Here is an 18,409-nt window from a genome sequence, read left to right on the forward strand (position 1 = left end):
CTGTGATATGGAGGTCCCTTCCTGGGCACCCTTTTGCATCAGGCTATGGTATAACTGGTGTGCCTGCCTCAGTTTTCCCTTCAGAATCCCCAGTAACTCCATTCCAAGTTCTTTTGCCTCACTAACACCACTCCTTTGGGTCCATTTATTACCAAAACACAGTCCACATAAGCCATCACAAAAGTCCCAAACCACAGTCCATTTCTCAAACCCTGTACAGGTAGTCCTTCACATCCCATATCCTGTTGCTGTATCATATTGACATAGCATGTACTACACTCCAGTGTCTTCTGCCATGCTTAGGCTCCTTGTTAGTCATCTTCTGTCTAGACAGCCACTGCACACCTCATAGCTGGAGCACAACTGCGCTCTTCCTAGCAAGAACTCCCACAACCTCCCTGCTTGGTGATCATCCTCACCAGGGGATCATCCTCACCAGGGGAGCACTCCCACAGGCTTTCACATTCTTCCCCAGCGTCCAACCCTCCAACATGGAGCCATCAGCAGATAAGCCCCTCAGCTGGTCCCCTGCCTTCAGGCATTTCTGGCCCTTGGTTCTGGCTATCCATCTTAGAAGTCAACAGGCAACTCCTTCTGCTGTTTTCTTCAGCCCTCCTGCCTGGCTCTATGGCATAAGGCTGGGAAAATTCAGAAGTACCAGAATATGGTAAACATCGGCTACCTTCTAAACTTCAGACAAAACCCAAGTTACTAGTTTTAAATTCATTACTTTTAAAAAATCACGAGATTGCTTCAGGAGGAGATATTATTTACATTTACTATAAAAGGCATTTTAGTGATTGGCTAATGTGATTGTTATTAAAACCCATCTTTAATTCTCTGATTTTATTCAGGGCCCTCCAGGTCCAGTTGGTCCTTCAGGCAAAGATGGAAATCCTGGACCACATGGGCCACTGGGACCTCCTGGTGTAAGAGGAAGTCTAGGAGAAGCAGGTCCTGAAGTAAGTTCAATTTGGGGAGATAAGCTGCCTTCTGGTATTGTAATGTTAAAACTCATAGGAGCACTCTATAAAATTGATCTTAGATTTATGAGTAATGTCTAGTGACAGATCAGTGCTTCTTAACGACTTATAACTCCACAAATAATGTAGATGATAGGATTTTAGCCATGACATTTGTGAACTGAAATATAATGTTAGATGTTTCCATCAAAAGCTACTCTTGAAGTTAGAGCAAGAGAAGATGTGTTAGTTAAGTTAGTTAGTTCTCTAGAATACACTTTCCAGTGACTATCCTGTTTAGTTCTGAATGACTCCAGAGATGGGACTTTCACCACTTCCTTGGGGAGCCTGTTCTATGCCCTCATAAATCGTAGAGAATTTCTTGTGATATTGACTCTAATTGAGTGCTTGCTCATGTTGATTCCATTCTAGGTGTGTGAGCACCCACATGTGCGGCCATTGGAGATTTTTGCCTTAACAGTATCCGTAGGACCAGTTGTGGCGCCGCCGTGAGTGTCATGCTTACGTGTCGGTATATCAGGCACCACTGGCCCTACACCCTCTCAGTTCCTTCTTACTGCACATGGTAGTTACTCGGAGCACTTTTCCTTGCATAGCAAGGGCTAGTGGTTTCGACTCTTGTGGCTTCGACTCTTAGGGCCTTGTAAATAGTTGTTTATAGTAGTTAGTGTTAAGTAGTTGCTAAGTGTAGCTAGGAATTAGAAGTTAGAGTCCCAGCGGGGACTTCACCCCAGGCGGGGCATGCCCCGCTCTTCGGGGTTTAAGCCCCATGCGGAGTATAAGCCTGTAAGTAACTCCCACAGCAGCTCAAGTGCTTGGGGGAATCACATGTGAAGGACAAACATCGTATTTGTAAAAATTTTCAATCCAGGACTCAGAAAGAGCAGGATATTCATTTGCAGGCTGTCCGGCACCAGGCAAGAAATGCCATGGGGCATCAGGCAAAGGACCCAGTTCGAGCCACCTTGCCACTCTGGAGCCACTCCTTCCAAAGGATTTGAGTATGTATACAGCCACCCACCTCCGAGCTCGCTGGTTGTCTCTGCAGCCAATGAGAAGGACAAGCAGGGACACACTAGTTCAACCCCCAAAAATAAAGAGGCCAAAAGACTGGACCTTTCTGGGACAAAATGTTATTCAGCAGCAGCCAGCCTGGTGAACCACCAGGTCTTCTTGGGTGGGTACAATTTTAACTTATGGGACTCCCTCCATAAGTTCAGGGAGTCCCTCCGTCAGGGTCTGGCTAGGTGCTCTCTCCAAATGGTATGGCTGGAGGTGGACTTAGTGGCTAGGGTGGTCATGTCAGTGGTGATCATGAGGCGCAGCTCCTGGCTTCAGACCACCAGCCTGTCCCAAGAGATGCAGACCTCAGTCCAGGACCTCTCATTTGATGGGAATGGACTCTTTGCGAAGCAGACAGATGCGAGGCTGCATGGGTTAAAGGACACTCAGGCCACCCTTTGCTCACTGAGTATGCATATGTCACAGTCTGCATGGAAATAGTTCCGGCCACCCCCGCTGCCAAGGCATTGGCAGGCTTGTCAGGGGTCTGCAAGGAGAAGGGCTAGAGACACAAGCTTTAGTCATTGCTGCCCTTCCTCCTCCTGCTGACCCACGCAGCCCCGCCCAGCGAAGCATCTCGAGGGGCCAGAAGTGCTCATTTTCAAGGTGTATTTGGGAGCAACACCCCAGTTAATTCCCTGGATCCACCTTGTTCTTTCCTCGGCTGTCTTCATCCCTACCCTGTTGCGGGTAACCTTGAACCGCTAGTGCTGGACATAGTATCTCAGGGCTATACCCTGCAATTTTCAGCAGCCCCACCCTTCCCCCTATCCTCTTCCCTGTCCCTGTTCAGGGACCCTTCTCATGAGAAACTCCTTCTCCAAGAGGTCAAGAACCTCCTGCGCCTGGGGCAGTGGAGGAGGTCCCTGGGGACTTGAAGGGAAGATGATTCTATTCCCGCTACTTCTTAATCCCGAAGCAAAAGAGGGTCTCAGATGCATTATGGACCTGCATCTCCTCAACAAGTCTTTCAGAAAGTTGAGGCTTTGCATGGTCTCCCAGCCTCCATCATCTCCTCCCTGGATCTGGGAGACTGGTACACCTCCCTTGACTTGAAGGACACTTACTTTCATATTTCCATATTCCAAGGTTACAGACGTTTCCTTCCTTTCATAGTTGGCGGACATCATTTTCAGTTCTCAGCACTGTCCTTTGGCCTGTCATCAGCCCCGAGGGTGTTACAAAATGTATGGGCCAGTGGCTGCTTACTTGAGATGTCGAGGCGTCCAGATCTTCTCATATGTCGACGACTGGCTCATCAAGGGCAGGTCTCTGGAGCAAGTGCTGAGGAGCCTCAATCTGGTGTGTTCTACCTGCCGCACCCTGGGCCTGTTAATAATTGAGAAAAAATCCATCTTAATGCCTGTCCAGTGAATAGAGTTCTCTGGGGCATTCTCGACTCCATGCAAGCCAGAGCCTTCCTTCCAGAAGCATGTTTTCAGGCCTTGTTGAACCTGATATCCTGTGTAAAGAACCACCCGCTCACCATGGCTCACACCTGCCTGCGGCTCTTGGGCCACATGGCTATGTGTACATACGTGGTCAGCCATGCTGGACTCCATCTCCAACCACTACAAGCGTGGCTGGCATCAGTCTACATCCCAAACGGGCATGACCTAGACAGGTAGTCAGGGTGCCAGACCACATCAAGTTGTCCCTGGATTGGTGGCTGGACCCCAGGTCAGTGTTGGAGTGAGTCCCCTTCGCGACTCCATCACTGCCACTGACCCTGGTCTCTGATAATTCGGACGTGGGCTGGGGATCCCTCCTGGGTGAGTTGAGCACCCAGGACCACTGGTTGCGGGATGATCTGGCCCTCAGGTGAACTGCTCTGAGCTCCCTGACATTGATGTCAGGGAGCTCAGAGCAGTTCACCTGACCTCCCAGGTGTTCTTGCCCCACCTGAAGGGCAAGGTGGGGCAGGTTCTGAAGAACAGTAACACTGCGATGTATTACATCAACAGGCAGAGCTGTGCTGGGTCTTCAACCCTTTGTCAAGAAGTGCTCCACCTTTGGGACTTCTGTGTACAGCATGCCATCCATCTAATAGCTGTGCACCTGCCCAGGACCAAGGACATCTTGGTGGATCACCTCAGCAGGACTTTCTCGTCTTGCCGCGAGTGGTCATGCCATCTAGAGGTGGTCAGTACAATTGTCCAGAAGTGGGGGATTCCCCAGGTGGACCTGTTCACATCCAGGCAGAACAGGAAATGCCACGTATTTTGTTCAGTCTGGGGGATGGACACGGGTTCCCTGTCAGATGTATGTCTTGTTCCGTGCTTGGGAGCTCTGATGTATGCCTTCCCACCAGTGCCATTGACTCACAGAGTCCTAGTGAAAATTAAACAGGACAGGGCAAAGCTTATCCTAATAGCCCCTGCATGGCCTCCCCAGCACTGGTTTAGCACATTGCTGAGCCTTTCAGTAGCCATCCCGCTGCAGCTGCCCCTCTGGCCAGATCTGCTGTGCCAGAACCACGGCGGCCTTTTGCACCCTAATCGGGTGGCACTGCACTTGACAGCTTGGCTACTGCATGGCTGAAGGAAGATGAACGGAAATGCTCAGGCCGTGTTCAATAGGTTTTGCTGGGTAGCAGGAAACTCTCCACCAGAGCAACTTACCTGGCCAAATGGAAAAGGTTCACATGCTGGGCCTCAGAACAGCATATTCGGCCTGAGGAGGCCCCATTGCAGGAGATCCTGGATTATCTGCTGTACCTCAACTCCAAGCTTTGTCCCTGTCATTGATCAAGGTCCACTGGCCACTATCTCGGCTTTCTATCTTCCGTTCCAAGGCAGATCGATCTTCACTCATGACATGATGGCACGGTTATTGAAAGGTCTGGAGCTTCTCTACCCATACGTCTGGGATCCTCTTCCCCTCCCCCCCCCCGGACCTGAATCTTGTGCTGTCAAGGTTCATGAGTCCTCCTTTTGAGCCTCTGGCTTCCTGCTCTTTCCTGCTTCTCTCCTGGAAGGTTTTGTTCCTGTTTTCAATAACATTGGCCCGCAAGGTGTCCAAGATCAGGGCACTTACTTTGGAGTCGCCCTATGTGGTCTTCTACAAGGATAAGGTCGAGCTGCAATTGCACCCAGCGTTTTTGTACAAGGTCATTTCCCAGTTTCATACTGGCCAGGGCATATTCATACCCATCTTCTTTCTGAAGCCTCATGCATCAGATGAGAAGCGTAGGGTACACACCCTGGATGTCAGAAGGGCACTGGCCTTCTACATAGGTAGAACAAAGCCATTCCGTAAGTCAACACAGCTGTTCAGTGTGGTGGCAGACAGGATGAAAGGTTGCCCAGTGTCTGCTCAGAGGATTTCGTCCTGGGTCATGGCCTACTGCTATGAGCTGGTGAACTCAAAGGGAGGGCGCAAGTGGCATCGGCAGCCAAGCGATCTGTAGGGCCACTATCTGGTCGTCTGTGTACATGTTTGCGTCTCATTACGCGCTTACCCACCAAGCTCAAGATGATGCTGGCTTTGGCAGAGCAGTGCTGCAAGCTGCAAGACCATGAACACTGAGCCCGCCTCCATTGATACCGTGAACTCTGAGCCCACCTCTGCTTGTGAGTCACTTAGAATGGAATTGACATGAGCAAGCACTTGAAGAAGAAAAAACGGTTACCTACCTTTCATAACTGGTGTTGTTCGAGATGTGTTGCTCCTGTCCATTCCATTACCCGCCATTCTACCTCTGTGTTGGAGTTGCTGGCAAGAAGGAACTGAGAGGGCATAGGGCCGGGGACATCTGATATAGTGAAGCCTGAGCATGGCACTCAAGGGGGCACCACAGCCGACCCTACGGATACCGCTACGGAAAAAGTCTCTAATGACCATGCACATATGCGCACAAACCTAGAATGGAATGGACATGAGCAACACCTCTCAAACAACAACACTTATGAAAAGTAGGTAACTGTTTTTTCCTGTTTTGAATTTCAGTCTGCTATGCCTAGTTATAGCCCCTTTTTCCATCCTAAACAATTCCTCTTGCTTGGAGTTCAGATACTACAAGTACTCGAGAGAATTACCTTTGTGCATCCTTGCTTATTGATCCTGCCCGGCATAGATATTTAAAGACCAAGTTCTGCTCAGTTATGCAGGTTTAAATATAGAATAATATAAGTGAACTGAATTACTCTAGTTTTACATCAGTGTAACTAATAGCAGAATTTGGTCTTCATTCTTTCAAATGTTCCTTAGGCCTGGTCTACACTACGCATTTAAACTGAATTTAGCAGCGTTAAACCGATTTAACCCTGCACCCGTCCACACAATGAGGCCCTTTATATCGATATAAAGGGCTCTTTAAACTGGTTTCTGTACTCCTCCCTGACGAGAGGAGTAGCGCTGCAATCGGTATTGCCATGTCAGATTAGGGTTTCGTGTGGCCCCGCAAATCGACGCGCATGCCTCCGGGCGGTATCACCACAGTGCACAGTGATTCCCGCCCCCCACCACCCCCCGCTCTGGAAGCAATCTGAACTCGGATGCACCGGCCGATAGACAGGAAAAGCCCACGAACTTTGAATTTCATTTCCTGTTTGCCCAGCCTGGAGCTCTGATCAGCATGTGGCGATTAGGTCCAAATCCAAAAAGAGCTCCAGCTGGACTGTACGGGAGATATAGGATCTGATCGTGGTATGGGGAGACAAAATCTTTCTATGGCAGAGCTCCGTACAGTCACGACGAAATGACAAGAGCATTTGAAAAAATATCCCAGGCTATATAGACAGAGCCACCAGCAGGGACTGTGCTGCATGACAAGCATACGGAAAGCCAAAGAATCAGATGAACGCTCATGGAGAAGGAGGGGACTGAGACTCCAGCTACCCACGTCCCCGCTGTCTCCGAAAAGCATTTCATATCCTTGCTGAGCTCCCACTCCTGAAGGGTCACAAAACATGTGTCCGAGGTGGGTTCAGGGTATATCCCGTCAATTTTACCCTCTCCCCCGTGAAAGAAAAGGAAAAAATCGTTTCTTGCCATTTTTCAATGTCACCGTATGTCTACTGCATGCTGCTGTAGACCGGGTGCTGCGTGATGAACACCAGCATCCCTCCCATTCCTCTCCTGATGGCAGAGGTACAAAATGGTGGAAACTGTCACCAGCCCGTGAGTCTCCTGGCTGGCCTCGGAGGTTGGCCAGGGGCACTGGGTAAAAATGGGAATGACCCTTCATTCCTGGCAAGACGGTACAATCAGCTGGGTAACCGTCCTCATCAATAGCAGCTGGAGCCTGAGCTCATCAGCTCCCCCCCTTTGGTGTCTAAAGAAAAGATTCTGTAACTCCCGAACTATCATAGCAGCGAGTGGTGCGATCCTCTCCCCCCTACCCTTTAAATGTCCTGCCTGGACTATCATAGCATCTAGAGGCTGCCTCCCCCTCATTTATCTTGCTAAAACGTAGTGTTTTTATTCCTGCATTCTTATTACTTCATCACACAAATGGGGGACACGCGGCACAGTAGCCCGGCGAGGTGGGGGAGGAAGGGACGCAACGGGTGGGTTTGTTGCAGGGGCACCCCTAGAATGGCATGCAGTCATCATTTCTGCAGGATGTCCTAGGGCTCTGGACCCAGCCAGAGCAGCTCTGCTCTCTGGCTTCTAGTAAGACTTGGCCCCAAATTCGGGCAGGACTGACTCCAATTTTAGACCAAACATAAGAAGGGAATGACCCAGGAAGAAAAGGGGGTCATTCCCCATTTATGTGGCCATGCTCCCTAGCCGATTCAGCGAGGCAGCCAGAGCACCCATGAAGCAGCAGACAGTACAAAATGATTGATAACCATCATCGCCACTTTCCCAATTGCAAATTGTACAAAAGATTGATAACCATCATCTATCGTCAATTTACAGTGGCAGATGGGCAACAGGGATAAGTACCATCTCTGGCTACCTTCAAAGGCAAATGAATGCTGCTGTGTAAGCCGCAGTACCACCTCTGTCAGCAGCATCCGTACACATACGGTGACAATGACAAGGCACAAACAGTCTCCATGGTTACGTGACTGGGCGCAGGGGACGGAAGGCGCGAATGATTGTCTGCCGTTGCTGTCACGGAGGAAGGATTGAGTGACGATATTTACCCAGAATCACCCGCGACACTGTTTTTGCACCATTATGCATTGGGATCTCAACCCAGAATTCCAGTGGGCGGGGGAGACTGCAGGAACTATGGGATAGCTACGGGATAGCTACCCACAGTGCAACGCTCCAGAAATCAACGCTAGCCTCGGTACATGGATACACACCACCAAATTAATGTACTTAGTGTGGCCGCGTGCACTCGACTTTATACAGTCTGTTTTATAAAACCGGTTTATGTAAAATCGGAATTATCCCGTAGTGTAGACATACCCTTAGGAGGGTAGCAAATGTTATATATGTATTTTTTAAAAAAAGCTTTAGGGTGATCCAGAGTTACCGACCTGATAAATTGGTTGAAATAATATACACCCAGAAGAATATACTCTCATAGGATCTAACCAGAATGGTTTGGGCAAAAGAAAATCTTGTCTCACTAATCTCATAGAATTCTTTGAGTAGTAATGAAGTAGTGGATAAAGAAGAACTGCTTGATATAATGTGTGAAGACTTCCCAAAGACTTTAACAAGGTCTTGCACAAGAAGCTACTAAAGAAGCTGAATAATCCTCAAGTCAAATTATTGTTGTGGAATCAAGAACTGGCTAGGAGACAGAAAAGTAAAGAGTAAGATTAAATGGTAAACTTTTATTATGGCCAAAGGTTAACAGTGTGGGGTACCTCAAGGCTCCATAAAAGATCCTGTGTTGTTCAATATATTTATCATAGTCTGGAAAGTGGGAGAGTAGAGGTGTAAAATTTGGAAATGATACAAAGTTATCTAGGTCAGTTAGGACTAGAGCAGTGAGGAACTTCAGAGAGACGTAAAGAAGCTGTGTGGATGGACAACATGATGGCAAAAGAAATCCAATGTTGATAAATGCAAAGCAATGTTAATTGAAGAGAAACATTTAAACTACTCAGACGCCTTATGGGGTTCTAGATTAACTGTATCAGATCAAGAAAGGGACCAGGTTGCCATTATAGTCTGATAAATGAAAACTGTTCAATATTGCAGCCGTGGTTAAAAAGCTAACAAGACGTTAAATGCATAAGGAATGGGATGCTGAATAGTAACAAAAATCTTATAATGCCTTTCTATAAATCAGTGGGGCAACCTCACTAGAACTCTGTGCACGGTACTGGGCACCCCATCTCAAAAAGGATAGATTAAGGGGGTTCAGAAAAGAGTGGCAATCAAAGGCTAAAGAAATTCTTGTATGATGAGAGATTGAAAAGATAAGGGTTGTTTACTTTGAAGAAAAGATGAATGAGAGGGGAGACATGATAAAATATCTTTAATGGTACAGGCAGTGATGAGCTGCCAAAATATTAACAACTGGTTCCCTCCTCCTCACCCCACAAGGGGGTCGGGCCCCCCACCACCTGGAACTCCTGCCCCCTCCAATCCCTTGCATACCTTCACACGCAACTGCCAGGACCCCTGCCCCATCCACCCCTCTTCCCTGTCCCCTAACTGCCCTGTGCTGCCCCATCCAACCCCTCCTCTTGTTCCTGATGGTCCCCCCAGGACCCCTACCCCATCCAACCACCCCTTCTCTCTGTCCCAACTCCCCCTGGAACCCCTGCCCTTGACTACCTCCCACCACCCCATCCAACCCCTGGTCCTTTCTGATTACCCCCCCCCCCGGACCCTTGCCCCCATTCAATTCCCCTGTTCCCTGCTCTTTGTCCACTCCAAGTCCCGATCCTAATCCACCCCTCGCCCTCTATCCAACACCACCTCCCTGCTCCCCTTACCGCGCTGCCTGGAAATGGGGGCCATGCTGCCTAGAGTCGGGGCTGGGAGCCGTGGGCGCCGGGCTGGAGCTGGGGGCCGTGCCAGAGCTGCTGGCCAGCCCAAAATCAGGGGCCAGCCCACAGTCGAGGCCGGGAGCCAGCCTGGGGCTGCGCCACCCGCCGCCCGGAGTTAGGGCTGGGGCTGCCAGGAGACACGCGGTGCCTGGAGCCCTCCTCGTGCCCCCGGCCCCAGCTCACCTGGAGGAAGCTACTGCTTCCTTCTCAGCCCTCCCAGGCTTCCCACGCTAACAGCTGATTTGCGGGAAGCCAGGAGGGGGAGCCTTCAGGGGAGGAGACAGAGGCAGAGCTGGAGCCAGGGGAGCTGGGGCTGGGGACAGGGCAGGGAGCTTCTGGAGCTTTTGTTAAATTTAAAAGCCCTTTATAACCGGTTCTAAAAGAGCTTCTAAATTTAATAACAGGTTCCCGCGAACCGGTGGGAACCGGTTCCAGCTCACCTCTGGGTACAGTAGATTGGGAACTGCTGTCTCATATCCAAGAATTCATGAACTGTCATGAACTGAATGCAGAGTTCAGAATTTTGAGTAGAGTTTTTATTATAGCTTAAATATAAAACAGATCAGATATGTAGTTGAGACCATAAGGTGGGATATCTCAGACTATCATTTCTAGTTTTACTTTCTCTCAATATTTACCTCAGTTACAAATTCACAATAACATATTAAGAAATACATTTCTTACCATAATTCCTAGACACAAAATGTATTAGATTGGTGGGCATGATTCTTGTTGGACAATTGGAACAATTGGACTCCGGTTAATTACTATTAAAGGGAGTTTTACAGCCAAATCTCGGTGTGCGTGTGGTGGTACCACACCATCAGATTTAGAATTAGAAGCCACAAAATTCAGATCCTAAAGCTCAAGGCTCTTTATATCAAGGTTTTGGTTTGACCCAATGTAGAGTGCATTTTTCATTGTTTAACACCAATAAAGACCCATATTTAGTACAGTATCCCTATGTACATGCTAAAAAGCTTTTCTGAATTTCAGGCCAAAATGCTCAGAGACAAAGTTAGAGACAATCTAGGCCCTGAGATGTGTGAGCCTATCCTCTTATCTCTATCCTTAGAGGCAGGAGTCAGCTGTGAAGTATTGCTCTGGAACTTTCCCTAAGTTTGAGGGTGACTGGAGCAGAGATTTTGGCTAGGCTCGTACCCCACTCTGTCTAATCAAAGGATCATGTGTATCTCTATTACTACTTTTACTTTTAGGGACCTCCAGGTGATCCTGGTCCCCCAGGTCCCCCAGGCCCCCCAGGTCACCTCACAGCTGCCATTGGTGACATTATGGGCCACTTTGATGAGAGTATGGCAGATCCACTGCCAGAATTCACTGAAGATGAAGCAGCCCCTGATGACAACAATAAAACTGATCCAGGAGTCCATGCCACACTGAAGTCACTGAGTAGCCAGATTGAAACCATGCGCAGCCCTGATGGCTCCAAGAAACACCCAGCACGCACTTGTGATGATCTAAAGCTCTGTCATCCATCCAAGAAAAGCGGTGTGTATAAAATACAATGTTTAATAATGCAATATCTGCATACACTGCATTGTCCAGGTGTATTGCCATTCTGTTCTTAGGATCCCTGGGAAAACATGCGTGATATAGGTTGTTGTTGTAATAGCTGTAGTTCATACCTGGTCTTTTGAATTAAGGGGCTCAAAAACCTCTTGCAAAAATGTTGTTTATTCTTCAGTATTTTATTGCATAAGGCACTTGGATATTTCATTGGAGTGCCACCCCTGTAAATGTGGTCACACTGGAACACCACTTCTGTAGGTATGAGCACAGTGATAAGCTGGTACATTGCATATTTGAGGCAATAATAATTAAGCATTGAAGGCTAAATGCTGCCCTGGGATGCATAATACATTCAGTTGCTAGAATAACATGGGTGTGCTTTACCCAGCATGATTTTGTATACCGCATTGTTCTTTGAATAGTGTGTTGGAATTACTGTAAGTTACACTGGCTCCCAGCACCCCATAAGAATTGTCTGGCAGCCAAGGATCAGCTAGGGAGAGGGCAACTCCAGCCTTTCCCCTTTTCCTGCAGCTGTGCCCCCTGTGCCAGGCTTGTCTGCTTTGTTCCATCAGAATAGTGCCAATGGGCTTTTTAGTGGGCTTAAGCAGTGCTTAATTTATGCCAGGACTTGCCAGGGCTGAGCCCTGGTACCTCTAGGCTTGACATTTTATAGCCCCAGCACCTCTGGGCTCGCTATGTCAGTTATGAAAGTATAAAAAAAATTGCTTGAGCCCCAGGATCTCTTTCATTACAAATTAAGAATTGGGCTTAAGCAAGATTCCGGGTCTAACTACCCCCAGTTTTAAAGTGCTTAAAATACGGATCCAACTATTGTGCTTGAACTTATCTCTGGAGTGTACATTAAAACAAGCAGAGGGTTGTTACATCATGCCCAATATAGTTACACAAGTTGTTTTTTGATAAGCTAAATTGGTTAGTCTTTGAGGCATCAAAATAAAAGACATTAGGTAAATGTTGAGCTTGGGTTTTGTAATATTTAGAGAGAGTCCTAATTATAACTCCCTAATTAATTCAGGAATTTTACGAATATAGTAGAGATTACATTTTTTGTGTTTTGCAGGAGAATATTGGATTGACCCTAACCAAGGTTGTGTTGAAGATGCTCTAAAAGTCTACTGCAATATGGAAACTGGAGAGACTTGTATTTCTGCAAACCCATCTAGCATACCACGCAAAATGTGGTGGACTAGGAGATCACCGGACCTCAAGCCTGTATGGTATGGCCTTCATATGAACAGGGGATCACAGGTAACTAAATATATTTAAACGGGATAAAAAAGGAGTTGTACAATTTTTAAACATTGATTTTTTAAAAATTTAAATAAGATATTTTTATTTAAATTAAATACAGATTTGTTTTTAAAAATAAAGCCCTTTAAAATTAAATTTGAAATTTACAGCCTATGTTAAAGCCTAAACTTCATATAATCTATTAAAATAATGGTAAGTAGTATATATTTGCTGCCAAGTTTTAAAGGAAATCAAACCAATGAACTGGTGGAAGTCGCTGACTAAGCACCTGGAACCATAGTTTGTTGAAGCACTAAACCAGCTTTTGACAACGGTAGCATGTCTGTAGATGCAGAGAGAATATTTTCTTCATTAAAGTTTATTCAACTATATCAGTTCAATGGTTAATTCATTCAAAGTTAGGAAAAGGATTGGGAGTGGAAAATGCAGGAAAACTTGTTTTCCTCTTCCAATATATGAATTAAAAACTAGGTGTGAAAAGATGAGATCTACTAGTTTCAAATCTTGTTAGGACATAATGATCAGAAACAATCAGTTTAATTCACTAACTATAGATACTTCCTTTGGTTAATAAATCAGTTAGTTTTAAATACAAAACATGTTTTGATTAACTTTTTGATAAACTTTTTTCTTATATAGGCAGCACATTTAGGATAGTTTTATTTAATAAAATGAAATAAAATTTTGTTTTTGTACATTTTAATTGAATTTGTCTTTCCATCCAAATAGAGCTTGATATAAATCACACGTGAAAAACCAATCAACTTGTAATTAAATGTATCATTCACCATTTTCTAACATAATAAAAATGTAAAAGTTAAGAATATGAATAAATGTAAGTTAAGCTACATACTTGCTTAAATAAATGTGTACAGATATAATGTATTCTCCTAGTTAGCAAAAAGCCTCACCAATTCCAGTGTGAAGGCTATATTTAGTTACAAATCAACATGTTTTAATGATTACCTGACAATGAGAATCAACTTGTCTTTAGGAAAATAACTAAAAAATACAAATGGAAAGCATGAGAAAAATCAATTGTTTAAATCCAGATTTCTCACTTATTGATTTAAATTGCTTTGAGTTAATTGAATCTGCCCTGTGAGAAGGCTCTTCTCCAGATTCTTTCTTTTTGTTATCGGATATTGCCTACTATTTTGAGCAAATCATGCCACGATAACAACTTTATAATACCATTAGGCAGACTATCTGACATTTGTTATGTACTTGATTCAAATATATTGTTTACTCTTCAAAAATATAAAACTTCTTCTGTATCCCTAATTTAGTTTCCAAAAATATGGTTTCACAAACAAAATGTTGAAATCAGAATGCCTAATCATGAAGTCCTTATGCAGACATAATGCCTATTGATTATGTTTAAGGCTGCGAATTAGTCACAAAGGTGATGGAAGTCACAGAATCCGTGACTTCTAAAGACCTTGGTGACTTCAACCAGCGCTGCCTGGAAGCTGCAGGATCCCCTGTCACCTGTGGAGGCAGGGAGCTGGGTGGGTACCCTTGCACCTCCCAGCCACCGGGGATGGCAAGAGGGAGCCCCACAGCTCCTCGCACCACAGGTGACGGGGGATCTGCTACTCATGGCTGCCATGGGTGGCAAAGAGGACCCCTGCTGCAGGGAACCTGGTGGCAGGGGGGACCCCAGCAGCTCCCAGCCATGGTGGGTAGCAGGGAGCTCCGGGCCACTGTGGGAGGCAGGGGGGACCCCTGCAGCTTGGAGCTGCCAGTGGTGGGGGACCCTGTAGCTCCCAGCTTCCCCGCCCCAGCTGTCCAGGCTACCCATTCTGTCATGTATCAGAGGGGTAGCCATGTTAGTCTGGATCTGTAAAAGCAGCAGAGAATCCTGTGGCACCTTATAGACTAACAGATGTTTTAGAGCGTGAGCTTTCGTGGGTGAATACCCACTTCGTCAGACGCAGGTAGTGGAAATTTCCAGGGGCAGGTATATATATGCTAGCAAGCAAGCTAGAGATAACGCAGGTTGGTTTCAGACAGGGAGGAATGAGGCCCTGTCTAGCAGTAGAGGTGTGAAAAGCCAAGGGAGGAGAAACTGGTTCGGTAGTTGGCAAGCCATTCACAGTCTTTGTTTAGTCAGAGCTGAGGTGTCAATTTGCAGATGAACTGAAGCTCAGCAGTTTCTCTTTGAAGTCTGGTCCTGAAGTTTTTTGCGGCAGGAAGGCCGCCTTAAGGTCTGCTATACCGTGTGGCCAGGGAGGTTGAAGTGCTCTTCTACAGGTTTTTGTATTTAGCGTTCCTGATATCTGATTTGTGTCCATTTACTCCTTTTCCATAGTGACTGTCCAGTTTGGCCGATTAACATAGCAGAGGGGCATTGCTGGCATAGGAATGGCATATATGACATTGTGGACGTGCAGGTGATGAACCAGTGATGGTATGGCTGATCTGGTTAGGTCCTGTGATGGTGTCGCTGGTGTAGATATGTGGGCAGAGTTGGCATCGAGGTTTGTTGCATGGATTGGTTCCTGAGTGATTATAGACTATGGTAATGTGTGCAGTTGCTGGTGAGAATACGTTTCAGGTTGCAGGTTGTCTGTGGGCAAGGATTGGCCTGCCACCCAAGACCTGTGAAAGTTTGGGAATCATTGTCCAGGATGGTTGTAGATCCCTGATGATGCGTTGGAGGGGTTTTTAGCTGGGGGCTGTATGTGAGGGCCAGTGGAGTCCTGTGGTTCTTCTTGATTTGTCTTGGCAGTAGGAGGCTTCTGGGTACACGTCTGGCTCTGTTGATCTGTTTCCTAATTTCCTCGTGCGGGTATTGTAGTTTTGAGAATGCCTGGTGGAGATTTGTAGGTGTTGGTCTCTGTCTGAGGGGTTGAGCAGATGCGGTTGTACTCAGTTGTACCCTTGGTTTTCACACCTCTACTGCTAGAACAGGCCCCATCATCCCTGATTGAACTGACCTCCGTTATCTCTAGCTTGCTTGCGTAGCATATATATACCTACCCCTGGAAATTTCCACTACCTGCGTCTGACGAAGTGGGTATTCACCCACGAAAGCTCACGCTCCAAAACGTCTGTTAGTCTATAAGGTGCCACAGGATTCTCTGCTGCTTTTACATTCTGTCATGGATAATTTTAGTAAAAGTCACAGACAGGTCACAGGCTTCCATGAATTTTTCATTATTTCCTGTGACCTGTCGGTATCTTTTGCTAAAAATATCGCTGACAAAAACTTAGCCTTAATTATGTTCACATAACATCTCCATGCACAATACCAGGCTTCCAGAGTGAGCTTCAGAACTCTCACCCCCTGAGCCACTGAAGATCATGGTGAAGGATTTCTGTGAGAGGTGTTAAGGGCAGTAGTTGCTGTGGGTGCTAGCATCTTACAGTAGGTGTTTAGCATTTTACAGATTTGAGAATATTTAATCCATGATCTGATGCTGGAGGGGAGGTAGATTTCACCACCAAGAACAAATGTAAAAGAATATTTAATATTCTGACAACATGGTCAGGTCTGACAGGTACCCAGTATAACTTCATAATATTCACTTGCAAACTCCAGAGACTGGTAGTTGAAAAGAAATTCCCAGACTTGACTGATTATAGCTAGCATATGTTATAAGAAGACATTGCAGAGAGAGAAGATTTTCCTCATTCTCTGTATACTATCTGGTTTGTGGAAAGTATACATTTTCCAGCCAATATTAAATTACGCTTTCTACACTGCAGTCACTCAAACTATATGAATAAAATGAAAAATATATAGGAAGGGAAAAATGCAGAATATTATCAAAATGTTGTCTGATTTTTGATTATTCACAGAGAAGAGTGCAAAGAGCTAACAATGTTCTATAAAGGTCGCAAGATATAAGCATTATTCCTGCTCCAGTCTAAGTAATGTTTTCTGATAAAATCTGTAGTTAGATTAATAAAGTCAAACTTCTTTGGTTACTATTGATATTACTGAAGAAAATGTATTTAAAATAAGATCCTAAAATTACAATAAAATAGTTACATTTTAAAAATGTTTTCTGTGGTTGACATTTATTGTATATATTTGGGTGCTCTAGTGAGCTATTACGTTTAATGTTAGAGGCATTGACCTTACTTTGAGTTTCTTCAGGTTGGACCTTTGTGCCAATTCGGAATCCTGTTAACTCTGGTAGGGATCTATTGGGTTGTGCATGTGGTTCTCATTGCAGGATTGGGGCCATAGCTAAAAAGGTATTATGTGTTATGGCCAAAATTTTCCAAAGTGGCCTCAGTTTCTGGGTACCAACTTGTAGCAAATTACTAAAGAATTCTGATTTTTGGACTTGCTGTGTCTGGAAACCTTTAATATTACTAACATCCACAAACTTTATAGGAATTCATGTATCCTGAGATAACCTATCTTGTATCTTTGCAGTTTGTCTACGGAGACAGTGAGTCACCAAATACAGCTGTCACTCAAATGACCTTCCTGCGTCTTCTGTCAAAGGAAGCCTCCCAGAATATCACATACCATTGTAAGAACAGTATAGGGTACATGGATGACCAGTCTAAGAACCTGAAGAAAGCTGTAATTCTTAAGGGTGCAAATGACCTTGAGATCAAAGCAGAAGGAAACAATAGATTTAGATATACTGTCCTTCAGGACAGCTGCTCTGTAAGTTCTAACTTTTCAAAACTGATTTAATCAAGTGTTATGGAGAAAAATGACTTTTTGGGGGGGCCTTTAAGATTTTCAGATCTTTCTCAAGTTGGAAAAATCCACAGAATTGAACATTTCTAATGTAATAATACTACAGAAATTCGTCCTCGGTGTCAGAATAATAGGATTTACAGGTGGAAAGGACATTTTGGTCCAGATTTTCAGAGCTGCATACACACAATTGAACTCTGAACAATTTAGAGGAATTATTAATTACTTGTTACTATTATTATTATGCAAGGTCTCTGTCTCTTCTTCCTTCTGTTCACTCTCCATCCCCGTTTACTACTGTGTATGATCAGCCAAAGAATCCAGATAAGTCCAAAATCAAATGTTTCTGTGCCAAGTAAGTAGGACCGTAGATACTGTGTACAGTTGCTAATCCTTTGGTACCTCTACTTAGATTGAATTGGAAAGAAGGGATCATCTAGAGAGAAAGTCTACAGTGTAAATAAGAAAGCACTTAGATCATAGAAATGTAGGGCTGGAAGGTTCTGATATTGCTTAATCTAGTTACTTAATACCCTAAGAGGAATTTAATCAGGCCCTGCCAATTTATCTAAATATTCTTTAACCCATTCTTTCCCTATTTTGGTATGCATTCATTTCCCCCTGTTGTTAATAGTCATCGTGTTGAGTATCTGGTCTTTTTAATGAAGACTGAAGCAAAATAGACATTAAACACCTCAGTCTTTAGATGTCATTAATTATTAGCTCTCCTTTCCCACTAAATAGCAGACCTACACTTTCCTTTGTCTTTCTCTTCCTCCCAATGTGTTTAAAGAACCTTGTCTTATGACCTTTTATGTCCCTTGATAGGTATAAGTCATTATGTGACTCAGCCTTTTGGATTTTGTCCTTAGGTGCTTGTGCTTTTTTTTTTTGTGCTCCTTAGCAGTTTGTCCATGTTTCCATTTTTCATAGGATTTCTGTTTGGTTTTCAGATGGAGCTGTATTAGCCTCTTACTAGTCTT

At 45.2% G+C, this 18,409-nt stretch overlaps 1 protein-coding gene across 1 annotated transcript in view; it reads left to right on the forward strand.

Moving 5' to 3' along the window:
* COL5A2 (collagen type V alpha 2 chain) overlaps positions 1-18,409 on the forward strand; it is a 183,207-nt gene that overhangs the window by 162,064 nt on the left and 2,734 nt on the right. Inside the window, exons 50-53 of the mRNA XM_032802587.2 lie at positions 855-962; positions 11,170-11,461; positions 12,567-12,754; positions 17,151-17,390. Of these exons, the coding sequence (XP_032658478.1) occupies positions 855-962; positions 11,170-11,461; positions 12,567-12,754; positions 17,151-17,390 (828 nt within the window). The remainder of the gene's footprint in view (positions 1-854; positions 963-11,169; positions 11,462-12,566; positions 12,755-17,150; positions 17,391-18,409) is intronic.

Source organism: Chelonoidis abingdonii, chromosome 10 (genome assembly GCF_003597395.2).
Source record: "Chelonoidis abingdonii isolate Lonesome George chromosome 10, CheloAbing_2.0, whole genome shotgun sequence".
In the NCBI taxonomy this organism is placed as follows: domain Eukaryota; kingdom Metazoa; phylum Chordata; order Testudines; family Testudinidae; genus Chelonoidis; species Chelonoidis abingdonii.